At 48.5% G+C, this 25153-nt stretch overlaps 1 protein-coding gene across 1 annotated transcript in view; it reads left to right on the top strand.

Moving 5' to 3' along the window:
• Nucleotides 1-374: 374 nt before the first annotated feature.
• LOC144146015 (kinesin-like protein KIF11) overlaps nt 375-25153 on the top strand; it is a 37124-nt gene continuing 12345 nt past the window's right edge. Inside the window, 16 exon segments of the mRNA XM_077677933.1 lie at nt 375-616; nt 768-924; nt 995-1068; nt 1164-1280; nt 1282-1417; nt 6522-6737; nt 7035-7101; nt 7548-7626; nt 10911-11103; nt 11390-11478; nt 11884-11971; nt 12988-13101; nt 17904-17999; nt 20192-20396; nt 23292-23464; nt 23552-23680. Of these exon segments, the coding sequence (XP_077534059.1) occupies nt 564-616; nt 768-924; nt 995-1068; nt 1164-1280; nt 1282-1417; nt 6522-6737; nt 7035-7101; nt 7548-7626; nt 10911-11103; nt 11390-11478; nt 11884-11971; nt 12988-13101; nt 17904-17999; nt 20192-20396; nt 23292-23464; nt 23552-23680 (1986 nt within the window). The 5' untranslated portion in view covers nt 375-563.

The raw sequence follows: 25153 nt of genomic DNA, 5'->3' as shown, positions 1-25153 counted from the left end.
GAAACGACGCTGGCGGAGGCTTTGGGATTTGGGGCGAGGAGGAACCTCAACTTCAAGGCCATCGAGGTGACGAAGAGGCGACTGGAGTGGTGGTGGAGGAAAAGCAGGGAAGGGATGGGTACGCAGGTGGAGTAACCATGCGGACGAAAATTTAGAACAGCGAGGGGAGAAAAAAGGGGGGTGGGGGCGATGAGTTTAAAACAGAAAAGAGGGAGAAATTGGAGGGAGGAAGCAAATCTATAGGTTAACCTGGGAGTAGGGCATGTAAACGTAATAAAACAGGCAAGTCGGTTGCTGACAACCGACGACCCGATTCAAAGGGAAAGCCACTAATCATCATCATCATCATCGGCCCTCCCTGTTCTGTGCTGAAGGAGCGGGGGGCGTAGGCGGGCCGTCACGTGCAAAAGTAAAGCAAGAGATGCACCGGACCGGGCAGGGGCGCAGAATTCGAAGCAGCTTCAGTCAGCTCGAAGCACGCGTAGCTCTGGCAGAAGCAAGCGTGGACCTTTATTGCTTCGGGCCATTTTCAAGAGTGGTTTGTCCTCTGTTTCCCGGGCGTTATGGCCTCGAAAAAGTCGACAAACCAACACATCCAAGTGTTTGTGCGGTGCCGGTGAGTACACCTGAAGCGTTATCGAGCCTACGCAGGATCACAGTCGAATTTTACGACTTTTTTCTTTAGCGCATGGCCACAGTGCGCTCTCTTGGGGCTTCACAGTGGAGAACTTGAGAAGTTGCGGCAGCGTGTTCCTCAATTTCTGCAGGCCTCCGAACGCGCAGGAGAAGAAGATGGGCTTCATGACAGCGGTCGAGGTCGTTCCAGACAGGAAGGAAATCCTTGTCAACGACCGACTCCCGCAAGAACGCGCCATACGCAAGTCGTTTATATTTGACCAGGTGTTCGGACCCGAAGCGAAGCAGGTAAGCCCGCGGCCGTAACTGGCCTTGCTGTCCCGTCATCCTTTTCTTGTGTGCGACTTCGTGTTCCCAGGTGGACGTGTACCAGGCTGTCATGGGATCCACAATAGCAGAGGTCATGATGGGCTATAACTGCACTGTATTCGCGTGAGTGCCTTGTTCGCGGTAACAAGATGGTACACGCCCCCGTGCATGCGTCGCACTTTTCCCGAAAGACCGAGTACTTTTTTTTTTCTCTCCAGCTATGGTCAGAAGGGTACGGGCAAGACCTTCACCATGGAAGGGGAGCGGTCAAACGCCAACCTCAGCTGGGCGGAGGACCCGTCCGCCGGGATAATTCCGCGCACACTGCAGCAGCTGAGAGCTCCAGTCGCAGGACCTCGAGTTCACGATCCGGGTCTCCTTTCTGGAGCTGTACAACGAGGAACTCTTCGACCTGCTCAGTGCGCACGGGGACACCTCGCGGCTCAAAATCTACGGGGACTCGACCAAGAAGGCAAGTGTCGCGGCGATTCTTTTCATTCGCAGGCAGCTATGCACAACTGTGGTGCTAAAGCTGACTCTACCTTGCCTAAACACACTGTTGATTGTGCAGTATAGCTTGTCAAAATTGAGGTCAGAAGCATAGGTACAGCAGCGCCCTTGCCGAGCCACCAAGCCCCCACCCCCTTTTCATTATTGTAAGGTGGAGGGGAGTTCCAGGTCGCAAGCAATTGTAATGTAGGAACACAACAGATCATGATCCAAACTTGAACGGGACCCTAGGATTTTGTTTGAATTATCAGTTCTTATAAATATGGCTCAGGGCAACATACGTACCAACTTGTGTTTTAATAACATTCACGCACAAAACTCTTCACGCTTTGAAACAAAAAAATCGCGAATGGATGACTGCTTTGACTTTGCATGAGAATTGAAGTTTTTGCTGCCAGCAAGGGCAGCAATTTCATAGCGAGAGTTAATTCTTTGTGACATTTTCGTTCGTATATAAGGATGCAAATGTGCAGCTAGAAGTGGCAAATGGAGCAGATATTTTCCGGCAAGGGCGAGCAAAAAGTACGAATTAACTGGATTTACGCAACTGAGAGAGAGAGAGAGAGAGAGAGAGACTTTATTTGAGCCCCATGGGGCTAGTCTGGGTGGCGGGTGACCGGCGGTGGTAACCGGCCGGTGACCATTGCAGCTCGCTGAATGACCTTAGCCTGGACCTCACGGTCCGAGCTGCACAACGCCTTCGCCCAGTGCTCTCCATCTGTGAAAGGGGGGAATGGGTTTTGGAGGCACTGCCACATGCAGTGGTCTTGGGTATCGAGGGACCCGCAGTCGGGGCGCAAAGGGGTGGGGTACAAAGAAGGGTAGATTAGGTGAAGTCGATATCGGCAGGGGAGTACGTGTGTCTGGGTGAGTCGCCATAGGCGTTCCTCTTCGTTGGAGAAGGTCGGAGCGGCTGGGGGTAGTTGGCGGCGGGAGAGGCGGTAGTGCGAGGTTATGTCGTTGAAGGTAACAAGTCTGTCGCGGGCTGATAGGGCTCCGTGGAAGGGCTCAAGGCCAGGACCAGCTCGGACGGTGAGCTCTCAAGCGGCCCTGTGTGCTGCCTTGTTCCCCCCACACCCGCATGGGCCGGAGTCCATACCAGCTCGACGGGGGTGGTGGGAGAATTTTGAAGAAGGATTTTGAGGTCCAAAGGCGAGATCATTCCTTTGGCGAAATTTTGAATGGCCGTTTTGGAATCGGAGATTACGATGGAGGGGGGCGGCCTGAGGGTAAAGGCTAGGGCTACTGCCGCCTCTTCCGCGGTCGCCGGGGAGTTAGTGTACAGAGTAAGGGAAGCAAGCGGAGGGGCGTCAGGGCCATTAATGACCGCTACCGCATAAGCTTCACGGCTCCTGTATCTCGCAGCGTCGACATAGACGGTGGAGGGGGTGATTGGGTACCGCTTGGTTAACGTCCTCGCCCTGTGCTCCCTGCGCGCTCGATGAAACGTCGGGTGCATATTGCGCAATATGGGTCTCACCGTTATTAGCTCATGAATGTGGCTGGGAAGGGGAATGGGCGCGTCGATAAGGAATGGGCTGTCAAGGCGCAGCCGTCGGAGAAGCATTCTGCCTGAGAGCGTGGCTGTGAGACAAGTGAGCTGACTCAAGAGATGCGCCTCAATCAACTCTTCGGCGGTGTTAAAGACCCCAAGTGATTCAAGGCGGGCAGTGGATGTGCTCTGAGGTACCTGCAGCGCTGTTTTATAAACTTTCCTAATTAGACAATTAATTTTAGCTAATTCGGTGGGCGAAGGTAGCAAGTAGGGAAGAGGGTAAGTGATGCGACTAATAATGAAAGCCTGTATCAGCCGAAGGCGCTCTGCCTCTTTGAGCCCCTGATTTCGGGTAGCTATACGACGTATGAGATTGATAGTTTGATTCACCTGAGAAGTGAGGTGTGCTATGAACGTGGTGTTAGCACGGTTGCTCTGTATGTATAGGCCTAAGATTTTCAGGCATTGCACCTGGGGAACGGGCTGTTCGTGAACTCGGATTGTAATGTCCGGAGGAGAAGTGTCTCTGCTGGTACGTTTAGCAGGAAGGATTAGTAGCTCCATTTTCTCCGGTGAGCATTCAAGTCCAACGCCACGAGCGTAGGCAGCGACGACATCTGCTCCCTGTTGAAGGGTATCCTCAATGTGCCCATCACTGCCCCCGGTCGTCCACAAGGTGATGTCGTCGGCATAAAGACTGTGATGAAGGGATGGTATGTTATTCAACTGCTGGGGGAGATTAATCATCGCTATATTGAATAACAGTGGTGACAGGACAGCGCCCTGCGGGATACCTATTGAGGGTAGGTGTATTATGTCAGAGCGCAGGTCGTTGATCTGAAGGACTGCAGTGCGATCGGTAAGGAAATCGCGAATGTAGTTGTAAGCACGAGCCCCCGGGGCTAGGGCTGTCAGGTTTTGCAGAATGGCTTTGTGGGAGACTCGGTCGAAAGCCTTTCGCAAATCGAGGGCGAGTATCGCTGCAGAGTCTACACGAGACTGGGGAGTTATAATGTCGTGCTTTAGTTGGAGGTGAACGTCCTGAGTGGAGAGTCCGGCCTGAAAGCCGAACATGGTGTGGGGGAATTGTCCTGTGTGGGTGAGATGCTGAACCAAGCGTGTGTGAATGACATGTTCAAGGACTTTTCCTACACAAGAGGTGAGGGAGATGGGCCGGAGATGCGCGAGGTCGAGAGGCTTGCCGGGTTTAGGAATGAGCGAGACCTTTGCATGCTTCCATTCGGGGGGGATGGTACTGGCTTCCCAGTGATGGTTGTAATAGCGTGTTAAGATCTCGATGGATTGATCATCCAGGTTGCGAAGGAGCTTGTTGGTAACGCCGTCTTCCTCTGGTGCCGAACCCGGGCGAATTTTTATTAATGCGGCGCGAACCTCCGAAACCGTGATTGCGCGATCCATGTCTGAGTTTTCAGAGCCCCCGTAAACAGGGAGGGGCTCCTGAGTACCCTGTGCTAGGTATAGGTCCCGGAGTCTTGATAGAAGTTGCTCGTTAGTTCCGTCAAATTTGTGTATGATTGTAGTTAGACGATTTCGGCTAGTCGTTTTAGAGTGGGTTGGGTCGAGCATGTTCCTTAAAATAGCCCATGTACGACGCATGCCGAGGTTACCTCTCATGCTGTCTCAAAATTGCCCCCACTGAGCTCGAGCTAATTCGGCTGTGTAGGTCTCAATCGTTTTATCGAGGCGGGCTAGTTTTAGTCGTAGACGGCAATTGTGTTTTTGTCGCCGCCATCGCGTTTGGAGGCTTGTGTAAGCCTCCCATAGATGTTGCAAACGCGTGTCGACTGTTTCTGAAGGAATAACTGGGTCCAAAGGGAGGTCATGAGTTATCTTAATATCTATAAGGCTACTAAGCCAACTCTGGACCGACATATCATCGTCGGGTGGCTCCTGCCCCTGACAGGTCTCCCTGAATGCTGGCCAGTCGGTGATGTGGGTCTGCCGTAACCGTGGGGGCGAGTGATCTATCGAGTTGGAGAGTGGACGGAGCAGCATGAATTAAGTGGCTTCAAAATACCTTGAAAACATAGCGGGCCAACCAAAATATTGGAATTTGTTTGAATTATCACGGGTCTCCTGTATTGATAAATTTTTGTCGCAAGCAATGCACTAAGCTTGTGGAGTGCGATGCCACTGTAATGTCATCATAGGAGATAAACAATAACCGAAACATTCTGGTATGCCCATCAACTGTATCTGGAATTTTTCATTTATTTGTTCCTTAAAGGGACCCTCCAACACACTTTGAGCAGTGCAAATAAACCTGCGCAATATTCAGATTACACTGCCAGGATCACCTGAGCCAAATATTACACATGCGCGTGAAGCGGTAAGCCCACAAATCGCTGTGAAAGACTCGGGGAAAACCAACCGCACTCTTCAATGGACCTTTTTCCAGTAACGTAGCCCTCTTGCGGCAGCCGCCCGAACCACACTTCGGGGATTACGGAAGAAAACGCCCCCCTTTTTTCCCGCCTGCCCTGCGCAGTTGAGGAAGCCGTCACAGGTGCCACGCATGGTTTTGGCGGTAGAGAAATTTTTCAATGTCGGCCGCTTTCAGGGCTCAGAAAACGAAGCAGCACTTAGCGGGCTCGGCGTTCGCAACTGGATAATCCAATATGGCATCATTTTGTTTACATTTTGCCTCCCAAGAATGGCGGATCGGTAGCTGGGAGCGAGAGTAGCACATGTGCAGAGCGCTACTGGAAAAAGGTCCATTTCCCTCATTATGCACCACTGGCACCGCTGTAATTACGGCTACAGTGGTGGCTGTCCCACTGGCTGCTGCTCGCCCAACTTCTCGCGTTTCCCGAGATGATCCGCCACCGTTGGCAACTGTGCACCAACCTCTTCTATGCCTGAACCTGTATTAACAATTTTGGGGTTCCTTTTGTGTTGAGTGCGTGCGGAGTTTGAGTAGTGAACTCATTGAATACTTCCCTTTCAACCAGACCACTCGATAACTGACGTGTATTACCTAAAAAATCCCCTCCCAGTCTGAGTGCGCGCTGGTGAGCAGGCAGCCATGCCTGCTTTTCTGTTGCACCAGACTGGAAATAGATCCCTCCAAGTTGCGGACAAAAAGAAAACTCCCCGACCTGTGGTATAGCAAAGGCAGCCGAAGGGAACGCTATGAGCCGCCCCCTATCTGGGAGAGAGCCGCAGCTTTCGTTGCATAGGTAGTCTGCAGTCGAGAGGGGATGATTATGCATGATTTCTCATTGCGCGTAGTTTCGGTGATTGACTCATTTTTATAATTCTTGCGGGAAGAGATTGCTGGGACAACAAACTTTATTGCAAAATACATTGAGTAGTCGGTGGTAAGTTCTGTAAGGCCCCTTTAAGGGCCCGAAGGCATTTCATGCAGGGCATTACAAAGACACTACTGGGCATGGGGAGGGGGACAGAATAAAGTTAAAGTTCCATCCAAGAGCTCTGTTTTGTGCCCTTGTCAAACTCTTTTTCCCCTGGTAAAAACTCATTGCGGTGCTGTTAGTCCTAGTTGACTAATGTTAACTGAGAGGCTGCATGCATTCCTTTGTGCTTTCAGGGCTCTGTGATCGTCCAGGGTCTAGAAGAGATCACTGTGCACAATCGTGAGGAAGTGTTCTTCATCCTTGAGAAAGGGGCCGCCAAGCGCCAGACATCGGCCACACTGCGCAACGCTGCATCGTCGCGGAGCCACACGGTCTTCTCAGTCACGGTACACATCCGAGAGACCACCGCCAATGGCGAAGAGCTTGTGAAAACTGGCAAGCTCAATCTAGTGAGTTGCCTTGACTGCGATTTTGTCTTTGGAAATACTATGCGACTACTTTCTTCATAGCGTGCCATTAAGCTTGACTGTTGTCTTCTATTAAAAAAAAGCTAGAAATTGTGGATCTGCCAGTGACACCATTGTGTAGAAGACCATCCACATGTGCTTTACATGAATACTGTTCGGTGGAGTTCCTAACAGCCAAAATGTCCACATGCAATTCGTAAAGAACTGCGTCTCCCCTGCAGTCAGATTTAACTAGTTAAATGCTTTTTTTGTTTAAATCTCCATTCTTGTCCTTCGTAGGTTGACCTGGCAGGCAGCGAAAACATCGGTCGTTCGGGGGCCCTGGAAAAAAGGGCCCGGGAGGCTGGCAAGTTGCACGCCTTTATATTTTGTGATTCCTTTGAGGTGTGCAGCATGATACATTGCTGATGTCAAAATTTGCATCTTCCTGCAATTACAGTAGGTGGCATGCACTTTGCCTAGTGACAGCTCTAAGTGCTACAAAATAAGTGAAGCAGTGCCTACAATGGTGCAGCAGTCTTTCAAGATGCGCAAGCTTTATTTGAAGTGCGGGCCTCCCTTCTGTCTTCATACTAAAGGTTTACAATGTTGGGTCATCTGTAAATGGTGATTGGTGCCCAGCAACAGACAGCTTTGTTAAGAATGCCTGATTACTGTGGCCTTTCTTTTCTTTCTCTTTGCGCCTTTTAGGTTTGCAAAAGAGCGTAGTATGACCAGTCTTTCTTTGATTTCGAAGCTTGTTGAATAGAAAGTGCCCATCTTTGGTCACCCGTTCTCAACTGCAACATGCAGGAAACATCAACCAGTCCCTGCTGACCCTTGGGCGTGTCATCACAGCTTTGGTGGACAAGGCTCCTCATGTGCCATACAGGTAACATAGCCGCTACTTGGGCAGTGAGTGCTCAAAACTGCGTGCTTCGTCCTAAAATCCCATTTACGTGTGTGCTGTCAGCATGTGTGCATACAATGGTGAAGGCTTGGGCAAGTCGGTGCATAATTACAAAGAGGGGAACAGCGCAACACAGACAGAACACATTAAGAAAGTGACAACCACGAGCTGAGACTTACAACTGAAATTTATTTTTCGGCATGTCACATGTTTACGCTGACCGTCAAAAAATACAAGCAGAAATAACATGAATGCTGGTGATAACCCAGGCAATCGTCGCACTACACCAATGCCATGTGCCACAAACACGTGCTGAACTATCTGTGGGACAGAAAAAATAAATCTACCTGCCTCGATGGCCCAATGGCTAAGGCGTTGTGCTGCTGAGCACGAGGACGCGGGTTCGATTCCCGGCCGCGGTGGCCGCTTTTCTGATGGAGGCGAAAAGTAAAAACGCCCGTGTGCACGAAATTTCAGCGCACGTTAAAGATCCCCAGGTGGTCAAAATTAATCCGGAGCCCTCCACTCCGGCACGCCTTATCACCTGCGTTGCGTCGGCCCGTTGAACCCTACAATCAATTAATCAGAAAATTAATCTCTTTTCGGGAGAGGGACAACGAGGGTACGCTCAGTTTTCTTTTCGGTCCTCTATTTCAGCAGCCTCAATTATTCCTCTGGTTATTTTATCTTGGTGTTTTGCAATAACCTGTGTTGCGTGAAAGATTGGGGCGCAGCCTCGGCAATCTCTACAGTGGACACCTAAGTGGCCACTAATCACCTTTTGTACATTATAGTTATGTTCTTTTGACCTTTCATTAAGGCATCGTCCCGTTTGGCCTACATACGTTTTCCCACAGGACAGCGGGTTCGACAGCTGTGACCCGGTCTTTCATGCAACACAGGTCATTGCAAAACGCAAAGATAAAATAACCAGAGAAATAATTGAGGCTGCAGAAATATGGCGCCGAAAAGAAAACTGTGTGAGCGTACCCCCATTCCTCTCCCAAAAAGAGATTAATTTTCTGTCCCACAGATAGTTCAGCACGTGTTTGTGGCACATGGCATTGGTGTAGTGTGACGATTGCCTGGGTTATCACCAGCATTCATGTTATTTCTGCTTGTATTTTTTTACTGTCAGCGTATATATGCAACGTGCCGAAAAATAAATTCCAGTTGTAAATCGGCATTCGTGGTTGTCACTTTCTTCATGTGTTTCGTTTGTGTTGTGCTGCTCCCCTCTTTGTAGTGTGTGCATACATGCACACATGCTCATTATTGCGCAGCACACTTTGTTTCCCCTTCACAGCTTCAAGGTACACCAAAGTGCGAAAGCAATTACTCATGTCCATAGGTTAGTGCCACCAATACAAATGTACCACTTCCGGCAGCAGCAGTTGTTTAAATGCCAGGTGTGCGAAAATGGGTATTGCTGGCTCATGCTCTTTTCCGCATTGCGGTTTGTGGCATGGCGTATCGCGATTAGTGAAACGGGTGGGCACAGCTTGTCCAACACCGCCTGTATAAACATTGCCTAATGTGTCGCCCGCTTTCCAATGGCAACTGTAGGGACGCTTAGTTCAGGCACTCACCCGCTATGTGGCGCGCACCGGCGGACGTTCCGCCTTGCGTCACTGCTCGCGAGTCACGAACACTGCACGCACTTCTACGACGTGTGTCTGTCAGCTTGCCTGCTGGGTTTCAAGAGCCATTTCGCTCACATCTTAGACGTGACGGGGCGCTAGTTCTGGGGCGCACTGGGGATCTTGTTCAACGTGTCGTGCGATCGCTTCATACCTGCTGCATTTTTCGTAAGATGACTGACGTAGGAAATAGTGCAAGAACATATTATTGTCAGGTAGACAAATAGCAAACATAGAAACGATATTTTCGGGTGGTACTGCCCCAGTATTTTACTGATATTTTTCCCTGGAGGATTTAGGGAAGAAAAAATTGCGTGCACATTTTCTGTTCAAGCACTCTCGTGCGTAAAATATCTCGTGCTTGTAAATTTCAGGAGTTTATAGAAAACAAAAGGACAAGAAGTTGAGGGTCCATCCACGCTGTAAGGGTGGTTCTACAGTACAGTCCTCAATTTTAAAACTGTGTACTGATGCAGAGTGCGAACAGCGTGGACAAAACCAGGCTGAAACGAAGAGGGGACATAGGGGGGATGCCCCACTCAGAAAATTTCGGGGCCCGTGATCCCAGTACGTAAGAATGCAAAGCCGGCATCAGCCTGCGGCATTACGAGTGGTTTTGTGTCCGCCGTGGCGCAGTTGGTTTTATCAGCAACAGACCAAGACAGAGAGGCATAGTTATAAACAAGAAGGCATAGGAGCGCCACCTGGGGAACGCTAGACAAACTGAACTGTTTTGCATAGTTTCCGAGAAGCGGTGCTGGCTGGCGGACATGAAAGTACGCAGAAAGGCTACGGAGCGGGAATGGGTAGGAGAGAGCAGCAGGAGAGTGGCTGTTTGGGTATTTTTCGCTCACACATTAGGCAATGATTATACAGGTGGCGTTGGCTTGTTTATGCGGACCACTGACATAGCGGCCTATAAATATAAAGTGTATCTGGAAAGCAACACTCCATTTCCCGAATAACACAGAACTGGCTCTTCCTGCTCCATGTGCGCTAGGTCCTGCATCTAAACTAACCGAAAATACCGAATCCTTTATTTACATAAATAGATTGATCTTGGAGAACATGTATTCCATAAACAAATTTCTTGACTAAACTTTTTTTTTTCTTCTGCTTATGGATGGGCTCGAACTTGGTCCGCTACTGTTACAACCAGACTGCACCTCCAGACGGAATGACTAGTCTGTTTCAGCAGTTATTGGAGAATATCGCTCTTCAAAGCAAATCAGTAAACTGTTTCGCTACCGAACATGGGGCAGTCACATAAGGTAGAAGCCATCAGAGGACTGAAGCTTCAGAGAACAACAAAAGTAACGCACCTGAGATGCACGGAGTGACTGGTTCCTCCAATGCATGTAACGGTACAACTCCCCCCCCCCCTCCCTCTTTCCTTCCCAGTGATCCCAAAGTACTGACAAAGTGTTTTAGTGTGCATCAGCCTGGTCTTTGAGAGAAGCTTGGTATTTATGGTTCGATTAACCTCGTTTGTTATGCAACCCAGTGTCTCTATGGTGTGGCACAGGAGAGGGCCCAAATTACATTTGGGAGCGTACAACCTTTGTGCATTTCCTCCGTCTCTATTTTGGTGATGGCATAAGTGTTTCTCACTTGTTCTGCTTTCAGGGAGAGCAAGCTAACCAGACTGCTGCAAGACTCCCTTGGTGGGCGGACTAAGGCCTCCATCATTGCAACCATCTCGCCTGGTGCATCTGGCCTAGACGAGACCCTGAGCACCCTGGACTATGCCTATCGGGCCAAGAGCATAACCAACCGGCCTGAAGCCAACCAGAAGATGACCAAGAGGGCACTCATCAAGGCAAGGACTTTGACTTTTCTTTTCTGGATGCTCTCTCATAGTTTGCAAAGGCTCGTTGTCGAACCTATAGTGGCTGCAATGTTTATTCATGAACCCACGTGCAGCCCTCTCTAATCTTATCTGCTCTTCTGTCTAATCTTGCCGTGCCATCCCAGCCACTTCTACCCTTTGCAGGCCCTTTTGCAATTGAGCATTTGCCTGTAACTGAGTGTTGAGTGAAACATTTTCCCATTTTTGTCAGTTTCCGTGTGGCCTGCCGCAGTGTGTTGTTCGAATTTTGCTGCAGGAGTACACAGAAGAGATCGAGCGGCTCCGCAGGGACTTGGCTGCCGCTAGGGAAAAGAATGGCATCTTCGTGGACCAGGAAAACTACAGGTACTAAACGTGGTATCGGGCTCTGTGCATCATGATTTAGTGAATTCTGAATTCTGAGCAGTGCTTCCTTGTGGATTTTATACTTTTTCTGTTCTCACTGGCCTTGTTGCCAGAGTATTGTTATACTAACTCAACATTCAGGACGTTAGGGGGAAAAAAAGATGTTGGGACCGATATAATTGTCAGTAGAATTTAGATTACTCTCATACTGTCATACTGAAAGGATGCTAACAGAAAATCAAGAGGACACGCTCTTGCTAGAACAGGCACCCTAATTTCAGCGTCTCCTTAATGCAAGAAGTTAGTTGATTGTACTAACTTTATTTGGGCTCCTTGCTTCTCTAGTTTTTTTTTAAACTTGCACCACGGTGTGATGTGTTTATTTGTTTGGTGCTTCTTTGCAAGGCTGATGGAAACTCGCCTGACCAGCCAGTCTCAAGAAATCCTGGAGAAGGAAGCCCACATAGAGGACCTGAAAGCAAGGTTCCAGAATGTAAGAATCGCTGTTGCTAGCATTTATCTTGTGCTACAGACTGCCTTGTTCGGTAAGGAATTCCAATCAGCTACAAGCTTCCGTGTTAATTGGCAGAGGTGATGTCAAGGAAACTCGTATAACTGTTTTCTTTTCAAAGTATTGCACTGAGTGCCTCCTTCCTGCGTTTATTGGTATACGTGCTGCTAAACAGGCTAAACTTTTCTCTCTTTCTGTTATCAGCACAGCCTCTATTTCCCAAATTATTCCTTTCAGCTGTTCCAGTCCCTTTCCTGGTGTACTTCGCACTCTCTCTCTCTCGTCCTTATCTTCTGGTCACTTTTGCCGGAGTGAGCTGGCGCAGCTCTGGCGGCTTAATCTCCTTTAGCCTACGTACACAGCCTACCTTAGTGCCTTGTATTGTCTGACTGATACAAATGGCACGTGAGCTTTTCAAATTTCCAGTTTCTTGGTTTTGTTTAACATTAGCTTCAGCTTGGGCAGACGTGGGAATTGTCGCATCTCGCTTGTCCAAATCTTGCCCGCTGGAACTAGCTGCCACATCCCAACAGGGAAATCCTGGCAAGCAACTGTTCTGCTGGGTTCGACCTGGCCACATAAACACTGCAACTTATGCGAGTGCTGATGTGGGACATTGCCAGCAGGATGGGGTAGTTCTGCCACGGCTGAGAGTGGAACAAGTGCGTTCATGAGAAAGCAGGTTAAGTGCTACCTCGCAGCCCTTTGGCTTGAGGATAAGCTGCAGATTTGGCAGTGTCTTTTAGGGGACACTGCATTGACATGGGCTTCGTGAGTGACATTGTGATGCCTCATCACAACATTTGCCGCAGAGCAGAGTGCCCTATTGTGAAGCGAGGGGAAGTAAAACAGTTGCTGTTATGCTACAGGGAAGATATCTGAATGTGGATAATTCTTTTGGGGCCCCTTGCGTCACAGATTCTATATGGAACAAGTGAGTGTATCAAACCATAGTCCTAGATTTGTGACCCTTAACAGTTGCTGGTCGTTGCTTCTAGCTCCAGGAAGTCTTCAAGAAGACTAAGCAGGAGGCTGCTGAGAAGTCTGAGCTGCTGCAGATGGCGACTTCTGAGTTTGACACCACAAGGCACAATTTGGCTGCAGCAGAGCAGGTTGGTAACTGGGCGAACTTGATGATCCTTCATGCCTTGTTTTTGTATATCCATCTTTCTTGAGGCTTGGCTTGTCTATTGCATGCACAGAAGTGTCCATCTGTGCAAAGAGCCTGTAAACAAAATGCCCGAGAATTAAATTCTATACATATACAGAGGATGGAAATTGTGTACTCCTACTTGTTGAGGTTTTCCTTGCTGCTGCCCTTTTGTGTGATGTACCTGTAGAGGGCTTTCGGCAGAACTTCAAAGGGACACTGAAGACACAACCGAAATTTGTCTAAATAGATAACAATCCCAGAAAACGAATATACCAGTCTCTGGGGCAGTACCTTTAAAAATCTCGTAAATAATAAAAAAATGAAGCTCACTCGCCCAGCAGAGATAACATAAACAGCAATTGAGCGGATGTGCCAAGAGTCGTACGAGGAACAACAGAACGGGAAGCGCCCACAAGATCTCAAAGAAACACTTAAAATCGTTCTTTGCACGTAAACTTTCACGTCTTTTAAACAATTATAAATGTACAGGTACAATTCAAGGTGTGCAGACATTCGCAAGCTGCCAAGCCGCGGCGCCAGTAGCGGTTGCGATTTTTATTGCAGGTTCGGCATAGTTACCTGCCTGTTGCCTCCAATTGTACATACAGTAAAACCTCGTTACAAGACACTGTTACAAGAGACACTTGGTTATAGGAGACATTTCAATGAAAGTGCTTTGGTTTGTTCTCCTATGTTCGACATGCTAGCAACATCGCATACAAGACAAAAGACCTTGGTTACAAGAGACACGTTTACTGGGTCCCTTGAGTGTCCCTTGTAATGAGGTTGGACTGCATACCAAGGCTACACAATGCAAGTCCATCTTTAGAGCCATAAATTAGAATGTCTTAGAATGTGCACATGCACACCGGCAAACTAATACCATTCAAATCCGCACGTACTGCCATTAAAGGAGCCATGAAGACAAAATACGTTTGTTTTATATTTGAAAGATTTCGCGTTTTATACGCCTCGAGCACGGCCTGTAGGGGCGCCACTGAAATCCCCCTAGCGGCCCGTTTCGAAAGCAGGCGCGGGAGTCCCCGGCCCACTCCCCCCTGTCGCCGTTGCTTTTGGGGCTCGTTCAAGACAGCGATTTATCGTTTGTCCGCGTTCGAAATACCGAATAACGCGGAGCAGGCACTCTGTTTGCAAGCGTGGTGTGTTCACGAGAGTATAAACGTTTATGACGCGATCTTAGTGAGATGTATATGAGCGCCGGGCGTGTGTCACAGGCCGGTGTCCCGAAGCCAGCATTTGCATGCAGCTGATTGCAATTCCGCTGCCCTGAAATTTAGTGGCAGTGTCTCCGTAAGCAGTGTTTCCTCCGATGGTCATGTAGCGGCCATACACACTATCATGTAAATCGACTTTGTGCACTTAGAAAATCCAGCGGAGCACTCATACCTGACAGCACGCAAGTTACGCCTGCCAATATCACATATCAGAAATTGATCAGTACCATGAACAAGCCAATGCGACATAAATTTCACAAACATTGTACCAAAGAAGTACAATGGATAATGCAAAATTACACTCCGGAGTCAGCACATGAGGACAAGTTTAATGCTGTGTCGTCTTGTCCCGAGGTGAGCGCTCGCAAAGATTCATCTGTTACATTTATCCTCCACAGAAGCGCGAAGATGGGCTTATAGAGTAATCCGCGTCCGTGACCAAACTCTTCTTCAAAACATCGTCATATGACACAGGGAGACTGCAGAATCTAGCATACACCGAAATCAGACCCTGGTATTCTGAGTCCCTCCTCCGCTCGTGCCTGCAGTGGAGGAGATCCTTGAAATCGATTTGCCCATGCATAATCATTGCGGTATCCTCCCCCCAGCCGAGTGGAGGGAGTAAATGGAGTGGAGGAGGGTCTCAGAATACGGCCCAGAGACTCTTATCAGATACGACACTCCAACGAGCCCGTGTGTACGAGATTTCGGCGCACGTTAAGGATCTCCAGGTGGTCAAAATTAATCCGGAGCCCTCCACTACGGCGTGCCTCATCGTCTCCGTTTCGTCGGCACGTTAAACCCTGCAATCAATCAATCAACTCTTCCAACGACACCTCGTATCGCTTGTGAACTGCCTACCCTGTAATCTTCAAAAAATGCGTCCGCCGAGTGATCAGCCGTTCGTTGAAGGCGAAAAACAAACGAAAAGTGAACACGCAGCTTGTGTGTGTGATTACTAAAACGTTCATTCGTTGATTTCGCTCCGTATTTGTAAACAACCGTAGTTGAGCGTCCTCCTCCTCACCCCCCCCCATGTCTAGCGAAATAGTGCATTTCACATCTAGTTGGTCTGGTGAATACTACCTTGCCCAAACAAACGTCTTCAGCATTTCAGAGGCTGCACTCGTTTTTTTTTTTCCATTCCCGTACGACTATTCTATTTATTCCTGACTTGCATACCATTCATTTTCCCATGGTTTCATTAACATATACCTTGGTTCTTACTATAAGGCATGAGTGGGCATATATCTGACAATGCACAGCCTTTGAATGTACTTAACATTTTCGCGTGGCTTATACTCCCATAAAAGGCACAAGTTTTTGTCATGGGTTATCACATCCCCGAAACATATTTTTCTACGACGTACATATTCGAAGCAAAGCCGAATTTGTTGTCTGCGCTGTAAAACGAACCAACCTCTTACAGTGCCAATATCAGGTCTAAACAAGGCGACAATAAATAGAATTCACTTGTTCTGACGTGTTCGAATGTGACAGCGGTGATATGCTGCTGCCGTCGCCGACGCCCGCAAGAGCGGCCAAGAAGCGCGCAGAACCGCCTCCCCGGGCAGCTCTTGTTGGCGTTAGAGCGCTCTACCAAGACGCAGCTGTTTTTTTTAAGTGCCCTAAACGTGCAGTTAGCTTACAGACGTCACCATAACAAGTTGTTTAGCGCGCGGAAAGGCAAAGAGAAGCGAAAGAGAACCAAAACACTGCATGACCACCTATCAGCAACGCAGCGTTAATCCCGCAAACGCCGCGGAGAAGCGGCGGCAGGCGGCGCAGTGATCACGAATCTCGAGGCGTATAGTGTCCCCAGTGCTTGCGTGGCAGGAAATGATGCCGTATGCACTGAGAAATTCATCAATTTATGTTAAAATTTTGATTCTCCCGCCACATTGTGTGTTTTGGTGACTTCTACAATGAAGTCATAACGGCGCGTATACAAACTTCCACTGCGCCATTCGGCTCTGCAGCCTTGCTTGCCCTCAAACCTCCCAGATGGCGCTAACATACTCAGCACTCCGCCGTTGCTTTGTTTTTGGCTGTATTTACACCTGGCTTGTTTTTGTTACGGTAGAAAGTAATCGCTTCGTGAAACATGGGGTATGCTTGACAAACAGGGTCACGTAAGGCAACGTCTCTTATGCCAGTCATCCAGCGTCGTATAAGACAACTCCAAATTGCGGACTGCTGTGCAGCTAAAACAAGCATAGTGCGCCCAGTACCAACAGCAGTGTGCATCGGTACTTGTATGTTTACGTGTATTTTCGTAACTTTTGTTGTTTACCACACCATTCTTACTGCTGTAAAATGAATATGAATTACATTTAGGCACAAAAAGCTTGTTCGGCATGCTTATAAGCTCTGCCTAATTTGCGTTTGCTTTTGCCGGCCTCTGCAAGTTTCAGAGTAGGCTGGTATGACATCATAGGTTCTGTTGCGGGAAATGAGCTAGTCGGTCGCATGGCCATTCCCTTTTTCCCTAACTATTTAGCTTATTTGAGCGAAGTTTACATTAAAAGTGGTGTCAGTATGATCCTAACGTGGCAATCTTTTGAATGAACCAAACTTGTTTTGTCTTCATAGCTCCTTTAAGTTGCTCGTTCACTGGAGTACCTGGGCTCTTTTTCACACTAGGCATTGGGCGCAGTTACAAGTGGAACTAATAGGTGGCACCACGTATCGAGCCCAGTGCATTGAAGCGATTAAAACCAGACTATCCGTAACGAGACTAAAAATCAGAAGAGTGCCCCTGTTGTTTTCGCTGCGGTTGCGCTGTCCACTAGACATTTTGTAGGTGAAGTAAAAGGCCGCGCAGCACATTCACATTGTTTATCCACCATTGCACGTCCCATGCAACACCAAAGTTGGTGCATGCAGAGCGGCAACCTGCGGACGTGTCGGGCGAGCTTGTTTTTTCGTATGCACCGAGAATGCGACTAGTGGCTCCTGCGGCTGCGATGATTGCTTGCTAGGTTTTTGTTTTCCTGCTAAATCATACCGCTGTCTCGCTCACTTCTGGCCTCTGTTTAGGTAAAATGGTGTGAGAAATGAAATGAGTTTCTCAATTGCCGATTTCCCTGCAATTAAAGCATCTTTCGCTGCTGTATAACACTGAGAGGGCTACGGGGCCGTTGAACTTTTGTCTGAGGCCAACTTGCTAGGTGCCTTTAGTGTCCCTTTAACATCACTGACGAGCTTTTTATTTTTATTTTATTTTTATTATTCTCTCTCTCTCTCTCTCTCTCTCTCTCTCTCTCTCTCTCTCTCTCTCTCTCTCCTGCTACATTTCTTAACTACACCTAGTACCTTTTTCCCTCTCCTCCTTTCCCTGCAGAGTAGCGTGTCGGCAAACGTCTCTGCGTCGTCCTTTTAAAGTCTTTCCCTGACGAGCTTCTCACACTGGCTGGTGTGTGTGCTTGATCCCCTATTGGTGTCGTGCATGGAGGCAGTTGACAATCATTGGCTACCTTGTCGCAGCAGCAGCCTCTGTTGAGCTCGCCTCGCTGCTTGGTTGCAGGTGCTGTCCAAGACTGCCGCTGAAAAGCAAGAGCAGGCCACCCTGGTCCAAGCCCACAGTGAGACCGAAGCGGCGCTTGCAGTTGCTACTCAGCAGGTAATGCAGCCGCCTCGTCCAACAAAAGGCACTAGGCGACCAGTGTGGCAGTACATGTCGTGCCTAGCAAGCGCACAGGCACCTTAGCCATGATGCACACTTAAAGGGAACCCGCCGCGGTGGCTCAGTGGCTAAGGCGTTGCGCTGCTGAGCACAAGGTCGCGGGTTCGATTCTCGGCCGCGGCGGCCGCTTTTCTGATGGAGGCGAAAAGCAAAAACGCCCGTGTGTACGAGATTTCGGCGCACGATAAAGACCCCCAGGTGGTCAAAATTAATCCGGAGCCCTCCACTATGGCGCGCCTCATATCGCCTGCGTTGCGTCGGCGCGTTAAACCCCGCAATCAATCAATCAATCAATCACACTTAAAGGGACACTGAAGTGAATTTGTCAAGCTCCCGTTTTTGCTTGCACTGCGTAGACTGGCTCAAATTAGCACACTTTTCATCGTTTATCCAGTTGACAAGTCTGTAATTATTTTACAAAGCGCGAAAGAACTACCATGCGCGGTTTGCGGCGGCCGCACCAACTAAAGGCTGTGACGACTGGAGGAGACGCACCATGATTGGACGATGTCCAAGGTTAGCATTCAAACAAGTTTCGGTTTCGGTTCTGTAAAACAACATGCTTGACATCCGACGGCATCGTTGGATGGCCATTCTCGATATCTCACTAATCGTCATACCGCGCCTCTGCCATGATGTCGGCTGTAAAATGCACAAGATAAGCCTCCCAGGACGGCTTGGAATTGTAGCAATTGCTAGCCGAGGCCTACGCAGTGGATGAACGCCCTCCGCGTCCCTGCAGACGCTCAAATGCCATGCGCTTTTCCCCCATATTTGGAGCTTGCCTCACTCATGCCTGTATCGTAAAAAGTGTGTTCGCACCAGGCCAAGGGTCTGTTGATTCTGGCCTGTGCCCACTGCCCACAAGCCGTCGGTGCTTATGGCAACAGCACGCCAACGAGAACTCGCTAGCGTGTCAGTGTCAGCCTGCGCGCGTTCTGTGAACTAGTTCGTGGAGCAGCGAACGTTGCGGCCAAAAAAAAAGGTGAACTCAGAAATGAAAACATCGGCCGAAAACGAAAAAGTCAACTTATAAAAAAAGAAAAAAATTTACCCTCGGAGATTCGAACTCGTGACTTGCAAAACACTTTCAATAACATTCCTAGCGCTCCAGCCCACTCGGCCACAGGAGCAAGCTCTGCTGACCTTGGAAATATAAGGTATATAATGTATAACCAGTTTACACTTTTTAGTTTTAGCATTTCAAGCAGCTTAGGTGACTATTTGTTGTACTGCACTCGTGCAGTAAGTGTCCCCCAAACTTCCACAATCTCGCGTCTAGCAATTGCATTTCTTAGACGGAAAAGCGTTCGCAGATGCGTAGTCGTGCTGCTGACCGCTGTGGTTGTTCGCCTAGCGCAAAAAAAGTGCTTCCTGCACCCTATTTTTGCGCTGTACGGTAAAGGTATCAGTTGATTTTATTTCCTTAGTACCTATATTGACTTCGCTGACTCTTCTCCCGCCTTCAAGAGGCCTTATATTTTCCTACTGGCGTACCAGTCAGCGAAGCGTCGCATGTACGCTTGTGCAGCGCTTGTGTGAAGCGACCTTGACTTGGAGCTAGATACAGTGTACAAACTAACAAAGTAAAGAAAGGCACATTCGTTCATTCACAAACATGTCCTGGCTTCGTTTCAAGTGAGCAAACTTAATTGCGCCGACCCGTCGGCGGCCGGCGGACGAAATGTTGTGCCGACTGACTCTGTTGGAAGGTTGGCGAGCGGTGCAGTAGCGCAGCCAATTACCAGCTCCTCTCCTCCTGACGTCACACGAAAATGCCACAGAAAATGGGCGAGGGTGCAGAGAGGAGGACAGCATTTTCGAATTGGTTTTTCTACTAAATAAATTCGCGTAAACACGCTCGGAGTGGTCGAAACAGGGCCTAGGGACTCCGGACTACAATTTGCGCTCCTAATCCCGCAATGTTTACGAATCACTTCAGTGTCCCTTTAAGGGTGCTGCACTGCTTCAATCACAGTTGTATGGCTAGCGGCAGATTCAGCTTTTCTTGGGGCCGTTTAATTGATGTACAATTAGCTAGGAGAAGCATTCGTCATGTAATGGACACGACGTAGACGCAGCTTGTGCACAGTGATCGCCACAACTGCACCCGTTCATTGCTATCGCAGCTGGTGACCATCGCTGAAAGCACGAGTGACATTGAACTGCTGCAGCAGAAGCTTCAGCGCACGTCAACCATTGCCCAGACCAACAGGGAGCGGCAGTCGCAGTTTGTATCCTGCATCAACACAGTCTTTGGCCAGGTGGGAGGGTCCTGCACTGAAAAGCTCTCCACCCAGCAGGAGACCCTCGAAGGCATCGGAAGCTCGTATGGTCAGCGAAATTTTCTTTTTGTTTCCAAGCTTCATGTTTATGCTTAGAAATGAGACCTCTTTTCTAAAATTTTTATAATGCCAAATTTAGTCATATGGAATTATCTTTAAGTGGGTGGTACTGTCTTAATAACATTTCAATTTCTTAACCAAAGCACTTGAGTTTACAGTTTGTTTTACCATTTTAACCACAAACTCCCTGTTAATTTTTGCATATGTGGCTCAAGTTAAGTTATGCAGCCTGAGGTGTCATTTCTTTGTGGCCACCTTTCTCATACTGCTCAAGCTTTGCGATGGCTGCACTGCCTGGCGCCGCTTTTCTGCGGCGTCTATGGGTGAGTGTTGGGTGGCTGATAGAGGCTCATGCGATGTTTGGCTTCTCTTTTGCTTCTTTTTGCCTTTCCGTGCCCTGAACTTGTTATGGTCACGTTTGTAAGAAAAATATATGTTTAGGGCACTTCAGTAAACAGCTGCGGCTTGGTAGAGTGCTCGAATGCCGACAAAAGCTATCCAGGAACAAACTTCTGCGTGTACCCGCCGCGGTGGCTCAGTGGCTAAGGCGTTGCGCTGCTGAGCACGAGGTCGCGGGTTCGATTCCCGGCCGCGGCGGCCGCTTTTCTGATGGAGGCGAAAAGCAAAAACGCCCGTGTGTACGAGATTTCGGCGCAAGTTAAAGATCCCCAGGTGGTCAAAATTAATCCGGAGCCCTCCACTACGGCGCGCCTCATTGCCAGCGTTGCGTCGGCGCGTTAAACTCTACAATCAATCAATCAATCAACTTCTGCGTGCTTCCTGACCGCTCGTACGGGCGTCAGCGACGGCAGGAACATAACCCCACTGTCACCTCCAAGAATGGCTGGTACAAGTGAATTCTATTGTCTCCTCATTTAAACGTGACACTGGCACAGTGAGAGGTTGGTTTCATCTTGCAGCGTGTCGAATATATATGGCGTAGAAAAATAAGCCATGCGACAATGTTAAGCATAGTGCAAGGCTCTGCGTTGTTAGGTATGCATACTTTCGCGCCTTATAGCAAGAGCCAAGGAAAGTTAATGAAACCACGGAATAATAAATGGTCTGCAAGTCGGCTAAACGGAATAGCTCATATGGGAATGAAAAAAAGAAAAGAAAAAAAGGGCAGTGCGGCTTCGGAAATGCTGAAGACGTTCGTCTAGACTTAGCCGGGTAGGACTCGCTAGACCCTACTAGATGTGACATGCACTGCTATTTGGCAGGACATAAGGGGTAGGGGGAATGTTTTAATTATCGTTGTGTCCAACTGCAGAACAAAATCAAGGAATGAACGTTTCAGTAATCAAACACACACACAAACTGTGCGTTCACTTTCCTTTTGTTTTTCAACTTCAATGAACGGATCTTCACTCGCCGGACACATTTTTTGAAGTACAGGCAGGCAGTTCACAAATGATAAAAAGTGTCGTTGGAAGAGTGTGGCATTAGATAAGGCCATCTTATTTTACTTTGTGGTACTTTCTGCAGGCTCCCTGTGTCATACGGGGATGTTTCGAAGGTGCATTTTGTCGCGGACCCTGCTTACTTTATGCCGCGCTGCTCGCGGCAGGTATATGATGAATGTTTACAAGCGCTCACTTCAGGACGAGACGACCCAACATTAAATTCTTTATCGGGTGCTGATCCCTGAGTATAATTTTGTATTGTCCACCATACTTCTTTCATGGAATGTTCGTGAAATTTGTGCAACATTGCTTGTCCAGGGTAGTGATCAATATCCAAGGTATGATATTGGCAAGCGTAACTGGCGGGCTGTCAGGTACGAGTGCTCCGCTAGATTGTGCAAGTGCGCAAAACCGATTTACATCATGTGCATAGCTGTAGCATGACCATCTGAGGAAACACTACGTACGGGGACACCGTTAGTAAATTTAAGGGCAGTGGAATTAAAATCAGCACCGTCGCAGACCAGCGTCGCAAGCCGGCACCTGCACGCACATCTGGTGCTCATACAGACAGAATATATCACACCAGAAATGCTTACTCTTAAATACGCCGCACTTGCGAACACAACGACTGCTCCACATTAGTATGTATTTCAAATGCATGCATACGGTAAAACTCAGTCTTGAACGGGCCCTAAAAGCACCGGCGACAGTAGATAGGGCCGGACTGCCCCGTGGTTGCTTTCTAAACGGGCCGCTAGGGGAATTTCAGTGGCGCCCCTACAGGCAGTTCTCGAGGCGTATATTCTACCCATTACATACTGCAATACTTCATGGGTTAAGCACTCAAAAGACGAGGGAGTGCAGCTAGTGCATGTACTCTAGCGGCAACTTCGTGTTCTGTACTGAAAGAGCTGTAACCATGTTAAAAACCAGGTTTGGAAATACTTGTGTTTACAAAATGAACTGCACAAAAGTTTTTTACGTACTAGCATAAAGGTATCTTATGCTGGGTATCTTAAGGTATAAAGTAGCATCTTTGTGGTCATATTGCACTATCCAATCCATAAGGTTTGCAACAAAAATTGTGCAAATGGGACGCGTACATCCCAGGGTATTGTGGTCAGAAATCATGAGCACAAGATGATTACTTCCACTAGTGGTTCCTTTACTGGTAGTTTCATTATATTTGACTATTTTTCTATCCCTTATCACAGAAAAATAGTTTGCAATTGGGGCATGGCAACTCTTGTGATTTCTGAATGGCTGAATAACCTCACTTTCATTTCTCGCTGGTCCAGTGGTTGAGTAGTTCTTGTACAAAACTTTTCTCATTTTGCTTCAACAGTATTTTTTTTTTTCTGAGTCTTTCCGCTACTCGCGCATAAATTTGTGACCTCGGTAGACTTGTGATGCTCCCTTGGTCGTTTCTCAGTGCCACAGAGTTCTCTCCGCTTCTTTCCCTTCCCCCATTACAGACCAGCTGCGCGACATCATCAGGCAGCACCAGGCTGCCATGTGTGCGTTCACGTCGGAGTCGAGGCGGCTTGCGCACGATAGTGCCGCAATCAGTGCGGACGTCCTGTCGTCGCTGCTGTCGATAGTACAGGTGTCGCAAGCACAGCAGGCCACCCAGTCGGGTGCCGACCTAGTGCGTATCTTTCACAGCCCTCTCTGCAGAGCTTTCTACATTTGGCAAGCTTCAAGGTGCTTGACTCTGCTTCCAATGTCCTCCCAGGCCAGCAACACTGCGTTCCTGGAGAAGCTGTGCCGGTCCCTGGTGTCAGCGTGCATGCAGCCGGTGTGCTCCCGTCTGGCCGAGAGTGAGGCCCAACCCCAAGCAGTGGTGGGCAAGGCCGCCAGCACGGTCAGTTCCCACACCCTCTTCTGGGCTGGGTGGGATGGGGTCATGCTGGCAGTGCAGCAGGTGAAATGGGACAAGGATGTGGAGTGTGTGTGCGTGTGTGCCTTCATCCTTGGTGATTAGCACGTGCGGGATCCGGTTCCTAGCGGAGTTCCTCACATTTTGAGGAGTGGGGTTGATGTGTACATGGTGAGCAGGGGCTTCATCATGGTCCCACTCAGCATGCTACCCACTGTACTAACATGTAAGGGGGGAGGTCAAACTTTGCTGTCATTTGTGAAGAAATTGTGCTCCCAGTAAGCATTTCGCTCCATTCACTGTTTACCCATCAGACACCATTCCTTGTGCAGAAAGTTTTTTTGCGATGCTTCTAACATTGTGTAGCCACATTGTTCAGAGTTGTAAAGGCCTGTCACATTCTTTTTTTCTATATATTGTATATCATGCCTGGCTCCAACCTAAAATGTGTGTACATTGTAGCATCCTCACGGTTGCAGGGTCAAGTCCTGGGGTATGTTGCTCCACGTCGGTAGAATTGCTCTTGGAGTGGGGACCCACTGCGGTGGCTCGGTGGCTAAGACGTTGTGCTGCTGAGCCCAAGGACCCCGCACTTTGCTGATGGAGGCGAAAAGCGAAAAAGCTCTGGTGTTCGAGATTTCATTAACTCTCTCATGACTGCGCCGATCCAAATCGTTCAATTTGAACGATACTTTGGCAGCACCTTTTCATAGCGTTCCAGGCGTTGCTCGAACAAGTAAAGCTGTTTGGAGTTGGATCAGAAAATGGCCTTTCAAAATCAGTTTCGTTTTCATTTTTGTAACAAAAACGTGATTTTTGACACGCGTTTGAATCACCTGGATGTGAAAAAGGGGCATGGTCATTGCGTGTCACTGCTGCCAAAGAAGAATGCGTGCCACTCGTAATTACTCTGCATCAGCGTTTTTTTGTTATTAGGGCATGAATGGTGAAAAAGCAAACGATTTTCAATCGTCAGGTTAGCACTCTGACTGTAGTAATCCCAGAAATCGGCTGAAAATGTCAAGCAATGCCTGTTGCAAAGCTACTTTATGATCTTAGGCAGTTTTTTTGCCTTTGCGCACATTGTACTAAGTTGTGTGGTAGTTCTGCTTACCCCAGGACCATTCGTGAACAGTTTACAACCGTTTCGGTTTCGTTTCTGCATCGCGAAATTCATATTTAGTGCTACTACGCAGTTACCCAACTTCAAGGCTACCTGCCATGGCACCTTGAGTGTCCGCGACTGATCATCGAACAAAGCATGTGCTCCTGATTTCACCCAATCCTAACCCGATTTCTGCAATAAGAACTTCAGATGCAAGTCAAAAGATCACACCCAGTCGCCAGCTATCTGTTCCGAGGAGGACAGCGCTTCAAACTGCCCTTACACACTGCTAGCTGTTTGCCTGCCAGTTTCGTTTCCATACGAGGGTATCTCCGGGGGTCTAGTGTTGCTGT

The sequence above is a fragment of the Haemaphysalis longicornis genome, unplaced genomic scaffold (genome assembly GCF_048455015.1).
Source record: "Haemaphysalis longicornis isolate Haplotype H1 unplaced genomic scaffold, Haemaphysalis longicornis Haplotype H1 scaffold_1, whole genome shotgun sequence".
Classification (NCBI taxonomy): Eukaryota; Metazoa; Arthropoda; class Arachnida; order Ixodida; family Ixodidae; genus Haemaphysalis; species Haemaphysalis longicornis.
The sequence above is the reverse complement of the archived record's forward strand: the minus strand, read 5'-3'. Positions and strand labels throughout refer to the sequence as shown.